The following is a 10,000-nucleotide window of genomic DNA, read 5'->3' on the forward strand; positions in this document are numbered from 1 at the left end:
TGAATGGTGTAGAGATAAATAGAAGTTTGTTGAGAGAAATAGAGAAGAAATTGAAAGAGATTAACTACAGCAAACTATATTTTTACGAGTGTGTTAGAATAATTGAATGGTGTAGAGAAAATAGAAGTTTGTTGAGAGAAATAGGAAGAAATTGATACAGATTAGCTAAAAGAAACTATATTTTTACGAGTAACTGTTATAATGATTGAATGCTGTAGAGAAAAAAAATAGAAGTTTGTTGAGAGAAATAGGTAGAAAATTTGATAGGGATAAACTACAAGAAACTATATTTGCTGTAGAGAAAAATAGAAGTTTGTTTTGAGGAATAGGAAAGAAATTGAGAGATTAACTACAACAAACTATATTTTTACTAGAATATGAAGAATAATAATAAGATAAATAATGAAATGGTATATAGAATAATAGAAATTTGTTGAGAGAAATAGAACAAAAAGTGAGATAAACTACAAACTATATTTTCACTAGGAGTGTCTTGAAATTTGAATAGTAATAGATAGATAATTAAATAGAAAAATAAGATAAGTTTATTGAGAGAAATAGGAATAAAAAAATTGATAGGGATAATTCTACAAGAAACTATATTTTTACTAGTACTGCGTGTTAGAATAATAATAATAATAATAATAATAATAATAATAAGAGAAATAATTAGTGAGAGTAATAGGCAAAGTAGGATTCATAGAGATTAAATACAACTTTATATTTACAACAACTGTCTTAAAATTTGAATAATAATAATAATGAGATCAATAATTAAATAGTATATAGAAAAAAATAGTTTGTTGTGCGAAATAGGAAAAAAAAATCAACTACAACGAAATATTTTTATAACAACTCTTAAAATTTGAAGAATGATAATGAAATAGATAATTAAATAGTGTATAGATAAATAGAGGAAGTTTATTGAGAGAAATAGGAAAAAAAAAAAAAAAAACATAGGAACAAACTAGAACAAACAATATTTTACTAGATATGTGTCTTAGAATTTAAAGAATGACAATAATGAGAGAAATAATTAAATAGTATATAGATAAAAATAGAAGTTTGTTGTGAGAAATAGGAAAAAAAAACATAGGAACAAACTAGAACAATATTTTGACTAGATTTGTGTCTTGAAATTTGAAGAATGACAATAATGAGAGAAATAATTAAATATTGTATAGAAAAAAATAGAAGTTTATTGAGAGAAATAGGAAAAAAAATAATAAGATTGATAGAGATTAACGGCAAACAAAAATTTCTACAACTGTCTTAAAATTTGAAGAATATTAATAAAATAGGCAATTAAATAGTGTTTAGATAAATACAGGAACTTTATTGAGAGAAATAGAAAAAAAATTATAGAGATTAACAGCAAACAAAAATTTCTACAACTGTCTTAAAAATTGAACAATTGAAATATTTAAATGACGTTCAAAAAATGCACTTAGAATGAACTTATAAGGAAAAGATGTTTGTATATGAAATGTGAACTTTAGAGAAAACAAATATTAGAAAACGAAGGAAGGGATTAACTAGTGTTTTGTGAATAATGTACTTTTGTGAACACTTAAGGGAGAAGGAAGTTAATGAAAGAAAGACACAGTGAAATGATAAATTGAAGGAAGAAACGGAAGGAATAAAGAGAAGGAAGAATGAGGAAGGAAAGAAAAAATAAAGATTAACTAAGAATAAAGACTGTATAGAAGAGAAAGAAAGGAGGAAAAGGAGGATTAGGAACAAACGAGGAAATAGAAAATGAAAGGATAGAAAGACAAGGTGAAATAGAAATAATTGAAAAAAGAAAACGAAGGAGATGAATGAAAGGAAGACCAGGTGAAGTAATAATTGAAGGAAGAAAAAGAATATGAAAAAAGAATAAAAGGAAGAGGTGAAATCGGAATAATTGAAGGAAGAAAAGAAAAAGAGGAAGACGAGATATAGTGAAGATATTTGAAAGAAGAGGAAATAGAAACAATATTAGATGAAATTGAGTTAACTGGAAAAAAAAACAAAAACGAACGAAATTGAGGAAAAAGAAATTGACGAAAAATAATGAAATAGTCGAAAATAGAAGAAAAAAAATAAGAAATAGAGAAAAATAGAAACAATGCGAGATGAAATATTAAATTAACTCAGAAAAAAATAAAGAAAAGAAATTTGAAGTGAAATAAAAAAAATTGAAAGAAAAAAAGAAAAGAGAATAATAACAAAAGTGAAGATAAACAAAACAATGACAGACAAACAAACAAACAAACAAAGAAGCTCATGAAAAGACAACAACAAACAGGTAAACAAACAAACAAACAAACAAACAAACAAATATTTATTACTCATCGTTTTCATTTCATATACTGAATTTTAGCTACTACTACTACTACTACTACTACTACTACTACTACTACTACTACTACTACTACTACTACTACTACTACTACTACTACCACCACCACCACAACAGCAACAACAGCAACTACTACTACTACCACAACAACAGCAACTACTACTACTACTACTACTACTACTACTACCACCACCACCACCACCACCACCACCACCACCACCACCACCACCACCACCACCACCATTGTGAGGGGCCCCAGCCACATAGTAGGCAGCCCCCGGTCACCACCACCGCGGCATGTCATCACCAGCCAGCCCAGAGCGAGGGAGGGTCACCAATACACCAGGATGAGAGAGAGCACCACCACCACCACCTCCACCACCACCACCACCACCACCACGATAAAGGAAGAGATTACTGGCATCACCACAAACACCACAGCTGCCCTCACCTCTTTCATCACCTCTGCAAACTCACACAATTGCCGATCAGGTCACAACACCACACACTCTCAGGAAGCAGGAGTCACCACCACGAATCACCACTCTAGAAGTCTACACCAGCGCTCAATCACCACCACAAGCTTGCAAAACCACCCAGTCACCACCGCATCACCACCCAGAGGACCCCAGCCACTCCCGATCACCACCAGACACCACCAGGATCTCTCATTGCTCCCTACCCCCTCCCAAGGTCACGTGACAGCCCTCCCCAGCTTCGGCCTGTCCTTTCCTCCAACTTTGACTGATAGGATCCTTCAAGAAGCTGCTCTGCGCCAGGCCAGCGTGACACAGTGTGAGTCCTTGTATCCTACTGTCCTCGCTAGGTGTTGTCACGTGTCTTCGACGTGTTTGGAACGTGTTTGCTTGGTTTTTTTTCGTTTTGTTTTCTATTTTTTTTTTTTTTTTTTGTAGCTGTTTTGTTTTTTAGTTTTATTTATTTTATTTATTTATTTATTTTTTTTTTTTTGTTTATATTTTTGAGTTTTTATTGTAATTTTGTTGGGCTTTTTTCGTTTTTTTCTTATTTTTTCTATTTTTATTTTTCGTTTTTCGTTATTTTTAATTTTTTTTCTTTTTATATTTATTTTTTGTATTTATGAGTTTTTTCGTTGTATATTTTTAGTTGTTTTCTCATTTTTATTTTGGTTTTATTTCTATTTTGTATTTGTTTCGTTTTTTCGTTTAATTTTTTTTTTGCTGTTTATATTTTTGAGTTTTTTGTTTTGTTTTTTGTTCTTATTTTTAATTTTGTTTTTTTATTTTAATTTTTGCATTTTGGTTTCGTTTTTTCGTTGTTTTTTTTTTCTTAATTTTTTGAGTGTTTTTTTTTTATTTATTTTATTTAATTTTTGTATTTTCGTTGCGTTTTTTTTCAATTCTCGTTTTTTTTTTATATATATTTTGGAGTTTGGGACGTGTTTGCCTAATTTTTTCTAGTTTTTTTTATTTATTTTTTTATTATATTCTTGTTTTTATTTTTATTGTTTTTTTATTATATTTTTGTTTTTCTTATTTTTTTTTATTATTTTTTCTTATTTTTTATGATACTTTTGTTTTTATTCTTATTTTTTAAATTTGTTAAATCTTATTATTTTTTGGATCTTTTAATTTTATATTTTGATTTTTCATTTTGATTAATATTGTATTTTTCATTTTTATTTTGATTTTTTTTCGATTATTTCATTTTTATTATTTTTTGGATTATTTCATTTTATTATTATCTGGATTTTTTTTCATTTTTATTATTTTTCGGATTTTTTTCATTTTTATTCGTATTTTCTTTTTCATTTTTTTTTTTTTTTTTTATTTTTTTCATTTTCTTATTTTCTGGATTTTTTTCATTTTCTTTTTTTTGGATTTTCAGTTTTCGTTACACATTTTTTTCAATTTATATTTTTTTTCGTTTTTTTATATTTTGAACATTAATTTTTATTAATTTTTTTAACGTTTTTTTTTACTTTGGGACGTGTTTATTTTTTTTTTATTTATTTTTATTTTTTTTTTTTATTTTTTTGATTTTGTTTTTGTAATTTTTTATCAATTTATTTATTTTTTGTTTTATTTGTTTATTTTTTTGTTTTTTTTTTTCAATTTAATTTTTACTCTAATTTTATTTTCTTATTTTTGGATTTTTTTATTCAATTAAATTTTTTTACTCTAATTTTTGTTTTATTTATTTTTTTTTCTTATTTTTGGTTTTTTTTATTCAATTTAATTTTTTTATTCTAATTTTTTTTAATATTTTTTATTTTATTTTCTTATTTTGGAATTTTTTATTCAATTTTGTTTTATTTTTTTTTTTTTATTCTTATTTTTGGATTTTTTATTCTATTTATTTTTAGTTTAATTTTGTTTTCTTTTTTATTTTCAATATTTTTTTTGATATTTTTTCAATTTATTTTTGGATTTTTTGTTTAATTTAATTTTAATTTTTATTTTATTTTTGGATTTTTGTTTATTTTTTTGCGTAATTTTTTGTTCAATTTATTATTATTTTCATTTTATAGTTAAATTTTTTTTTTATTTTATTTATTTTTTATTTTTTTTATTTTCGTTATTTTTTCAATTTTTTTGTAATTTTTGGATTTTTTTTATTTAATTATTTTATTTTTTTTATTTTCAATTTGTTTTATTTATTTTACTTTATTTTTTTTCTTTTCTCTTTTTGTTTATTTTTTCGTTTTTTTAATTTTCGTTGTTTTATTTATGTTCAATTTATCTTTTTTTTTTTTTTCTTATTTTTGGATTTATATTTCATTTTTTCGTTATTTTTCGTTCAATTTATTATTTTCGTTTTTTTTTATTTGGTTTTATTCAAATTTTTAGATTTTTTTTTTTTTTTTTCGTTTTTTTTTCAATTTTTTTTTTTTTTATTTTTCATTAATTTTGTTTTTTTTTTATTTTTGGATTTTTTTTTTCTTTTTTTTTTTTTTGTATTTTCAATTTTTACATTTTTTTTACATTTCTTATTTATTTTCTTTATTTATTTGAGTTATATTTTCATTTGTTTTCTTGTATTTGTTCATTTTTTGTGTCTTTCATCATTTTCTATCTATTCCTCTTTCTCTTCTTATTTTTTCTCTTCCCTTTATTCTCCTTTATTTTTCCTCTCTCTCTCTATCATTTTTTCTATATTATTTCTTTTTCTCATCTTTGTTCATTATTTCCATGTATTTTCTGTTCATTTATTCATTTTCTTATTTATTTCTATATTTCTGACGCTGACTGTTTGACTGTCTCCCATTTTCTGTTGCTTTTCCCCCGTTTTCTAATTTGGCTTCCTTGTTGAACTGTTCGTTGGTTTGTTCGTTAATCTGTTTGCTTGTTTGTATTTATGTTTGATTCCCGGAGAGAGAGCGAGGTCATAGTGGTGAGAGAGTTGTGTACTGGTCAACTCTTGCATTAGTGAAGGGGACACGGGGAGAGCGGTCATAGTGGTGAGAGAGTTGTGTAGTGGTGAACTCTTGCATTAGTGAAGGGGACGCAGTGATTGGGCTAACAGACGGAGAGAGAGAGAAGTTATTATTGTTTTTATTATTATCTCCGGCGACTACTGACTACTAAGACACTGGAGACTCCTATTTGATGTTTTTTTTATGTAAGAGGACACAGAGCGATGTGGTCATTGTGTTGAAGGAGTTAATGTACAAGGATTTCTCGATTAATGCGTGTTTAGAATATGCGGTTTTGGAATAACGTGAGGTAAAAGACCTAGTTATTTTTTACATATTACAGCGGTGATTTAGAATTAGTGTCAAGATCAAGATGTATGGCTGGTTTAGCTCCGTGATATGGGCACCTGGTGACACCTGTTGGGTCTGTTCTACAAACCCTCATAGCTAATGGCGTGGTCATAGCAAGATGAAATTGCGCATTTTAGACATAAGTCCATCTATAACAGGCTGTAACCTTGTGGCGTAGTTGTAAATGCTAAGACATGGTCCACTGCTATAGCATCACCAATCACTGTCTTAACTCCTGTCACCATTGTAGGAGCAAGGCTGTGTATACCTCGCGATCCCCAACAGTTTTTATTATTAGTTTAACGATAAGTATCAGTAATGATGGCTAAATGTCCATCTTTGATATAGTAATGTATTATTATAGATAACTGCCAGGAGCAATACCAGCATTTTTCCCCAAACTCAAACAAACCTTGCCCTGTGGCCTGCATGTGTTGTGTGTTATGTGTCAGGCTTTTGGGTGTAAACGTCTATTTATCATGTTTGTTTTGTTTGGATCCACTGTCTAACTATTCCCAAAAGTAGTACTCTCGTTTCAAAATAATTTAGATCAAAGGTCATGACAAGAACCTATTTTCTTCTATATATTTAAAGTTGACAAATTGTGAGCCTTAAGAGGATCAGTGAAGTGACAGTGAGGCCTAACGATAACAGTAGAATATGCCCCTTCAAGTCCCACCAGGTGTTACCAAGGTGTACTGCCAACTTAATGTGAGGTGAATGCAGTCCTCCTTACTTGCTATGTACAGTGTAGTTTAGTTCAGTAATCACGTTCACTTACGCGATCTTTACATTACGCGATCTCTTCAAGGACGTATCTCTCGCATAATTTGAGAAATCCCTGTACTGGTGAACTCTTGCACTAGTGAGGACGATGGACGGACTGTGCTAAGATGAGGAAATGGAAAGAAAAAGATTGTTATTACTATTTTTATTATTATTATTATTATTATTATTATTTTCTTATTTATTATTTTTTAATGCAAGGACAAAAATAAAGAAAAGAAAGTAAAATGCCCACCTAGATGCCAGTTCCCAAGCAGGTCGGAGAGAGTTAGAGGATGTAAAAACTTAAGGTTGATGTATTTATGTAAATTTTCGTTTTGTAGGTAAGTTCGATGTTAAAGAAAATGGAATGTGAGGTGAATTAAGTATACTGTGAACTGCCTGCGGTGTTTTACGTTTTCTGTGGAACGGTTTATGTTAAGAGAAAACGGAATGTCGATATTGTAAGCTGCCTGTGATGTGTTGAAGCGGTTACTGTGACAGAAAATGGAATGTCAGAATAGATTAAGTACTGCCAACTGCCTGTGATGTTATACGTTTTCTGTTAAGCAATTAATGTTAAAGAAAATGGAATGTACATTGTGAGGGATACTTAAGTGTTGACCTGTGTGAAAAAAAATCAGAATGTGAAATAGATTTAAGCATTGTAATCTGTTTGACGTGTTTTTGTTGGTGTGTTTGTGGCCTCCCTTCTGAAACACTCAACAGGGCTCTAGTTGAAGTGATGCAGGTTTTTAAGAGTGTTTTTATGGTTCTAGTGACAGATTAACGAGTTTTCTTCATTCCAATGGCTCTAATTGAAGTGACGCGGGTTTTTAAGAGTATTTTTATGGTTCTAGTGACAGATTAAGATGTTTTCCTCATTCCAAAGGCTCTAGTTGACGTAGTGCGGGGTTTTTAAGAGTGTTTTTACGGTTCTAGTGACAGATTAACGGGTTTTCTTCATTCCAAAGGCTCTAATTGAAGTGATGCGGGTTTTTAAGAGTGTTTTTATGGTTCTAGTGACAGATTAAGATGTTTTCCTCATTCTAAAGGCTATAGTTGACGTAATGCGGATTTTTAAGGATGTTTTTACAGTTTTAGTGACAGATTAACAAGATTTCTGCATTATTAACAGGAGAAACACTCTTTTAAAAGGCTCTAGTTGAAGTGACGTGGATTTTAGGTTGTTTTTACGGTTGTAGTGACAGATTAACAAGATTTCAACATTATTAACAGGAGAAACACTCTTCTAAAAGGCTCTAGTTGAAGTGACGTGGGTTTTTAAGGGTGTTTTTAAGGTTGTGGTGACAGATTAACAAGATTTCAACATTATTAACAGGAGAAACACTCTTGAAAACCAGGCAAGTCATCTCTGTGGCCTTAGAAAACAGTTGTGGCGAGAGAGCAGAGCGTTTCAGAATGCTGGCCTTAGTAAAAATCGAAAAAAAAAAAAATGTAATGGGTGAAAAATGCTTGTTTAACGTTTTCTGTTGAATGTTGAAAGAAAATGTAATGTGAGAATGTATAAAATGTTTGCCAGAATGTTGTCTATGTGTTATGTCAAAGAAAATGGAGCGTGTTTATTGAAGAAAACGGGTGTATTGATATTTTTGTTGTCGTTTTTCAGTGTTGGTCGTTCAATTAGCTTTAGAAAACGGGAGTACGGCGTGGCGAAAAGAAAACAGGTGACATTTTTTAAGCATGACTCAAGAAAACTTTAAATATTGTTAGAGAGAGAGAGAGAGAGAGAGAGAGAGAGAGAGAGAGAGAGTTGAATTGTCATCATCATCGCCATCTTCTCATCGTTGTTTACCTTCCTCCTCCTCCTCCTCCTCCTCCTCCTCCTCCTCCTCCTCCTCCTCCTCCTCCTCTCGTGGCCAATGGTTCATTAATAATTGGTCGTCTAATGGTGTCACTTGTTGAAGGAGGAGGAGGAGGAAGAGGAGGAGGAGGAGGAGGAGGAGGAAGAGGAAGGCGTTAGGTAACAAGTAGGAGCTGGAAGAGGAAGATGTTAGGTAACGAGGAGAGGAGGAGGAGGAGGAGGAGGAGGAGGAGGAGGAAGAGTTACAGGAAGAACATAAGAGGAAGAGGAGGAAGATTTCTACTACTACTACTACTAACACTTCTTCTTTCTCCCTCTTCTCCTCCTCCTCCTCCTCCTCCTCCTCCTCCTCCTCCTACTCACCCTTCTTTTGCCTCATTTTCTCCTCCTCCTTCTCCTCCTAGCTTTCAAGAGAGAGAGCAGGGTTGAGGGAAGAAATCTCTCTCTCTCTCTCTCTCTCTCTCTCTCTCTCTCTCTCTCTCTCTCTCTCTCTCTCTCAATAGAGGACTAATTTGATTACAGAGTGTATGGTGTATGGTGGTGGTGGTGGTGATTTAAGTAGCAGGAGGAGGAGGAGGAGGAGTAATGTTATTGTTGATGTTACAACTACTACTACTACTACTACTACTACTACTACTACTACTACTACTACTACTTTAATAAGAAAAATAAAAGTAATGAATTGGGAAATAAGAGAGAGAGAGAGAGAGTGTGTGTGTGTGTGTGTGTGTGTGTGTGTGTGTGTGTGTGTGTGTGTGTGTGTGTGTGTGTGTGTGTGTGTGTGTTGCTTACTCGTGGCCATGGAAACGAGTTTAAAACATGTTTTGGTGCGTGTAGTAATAGTATAGAAGTAGTAGTAGTAGTAATGATAGTAGTAGTAGTAGTAGTAGTAGTAGTAGTAGTAGTAGTAGTATTTGTAATGATGATAGTAGTAGTAGTAATAATAGTAGTGTTAGTAGTAGTAGTAGTAGTAGTAGTAGTAGTAGTAGTAGTAGTAGTAGTAGTAGCAGTAGCAGTAGCAGTAGCAGTAGTAGTAGTAGTAGTAGTAGTAGCAGCAGCAGCAGTAGCAGCAGCAGTAGTAGTAGTAATAGTAGTAATGATAGTAGTAGTAGTAGCAGTAATGATAGTAGTAGTAGCAGCAGACAGCAATAGTAGCAGAAGTAGCAGCAGCAGGAGCAGTAGCAGTAACAGTAGTAGTAGCAGCAGCAGCAGTAGCAGTAACAGTAGTAGTAGTAGCAGCAGCAGTAGTAGTAGTAGTAGTAGCAGTAGCAGTAGTAGTAGTAGTAGTAGTAGTAGTAGTAGTAGTAGTAGTAACGATAAT

At 31.1% G+C, this 10,000-nt stretch overlaps 1 protein-coding gene across 9 annotated transcripts in view; it reads left to right on the forward strand.

Moving 5' to 3' along the window:
• LOC123505755 (DNA-binding protein RFX2-like) overlaps positions 1 to 10,000 on the forward strand; it is an 80,238-nt gene that overhangs the window by 8,272 nt on the left and 61,966 nt on the right. For 5 of the 9 annotated variants that reach the window (XR_006675248.1, XM_045257413.1, XM_045257423.1 and 2 more), the window contains exon 1: positions 2,542 to 3,139. The exons of 2 other annotated variants lie outside the window; for them this stretch is intronic. Coding sequence is in view for 6 of the 7 variants with exons in the window: in XM_045257413.1 (XP_045113348.1) it covers positions 2,692 to 3,139 (448 nt within the window). In the remaining variant the exon portion in view is untranslated. Of the gene's footprint in view, positions 1 to 2,234; positions 2,291 to 2,541; positions 3,140 to 10,000 lie in introns of those variants that run through there. 2 more of the 9 variants (XM_045257458.1, XM_045257451.1) reach the window with 2 other exon arrangements.

This window comes from Portunus trituberculatus, chromosome 2 (assembly GCF_017591435.1).
Source record: "Portunus trituberculatus isolate SZX2019 chromosome 2, ASM1759143v1, whole genome shotgun sequence".
NCBI classification, from domain to species: Eukaryota; Metazoa; Arthropoda; class Malacostraca; order Decapoda; family Portunidae; genus Portunus; species Portunus trituberculatus.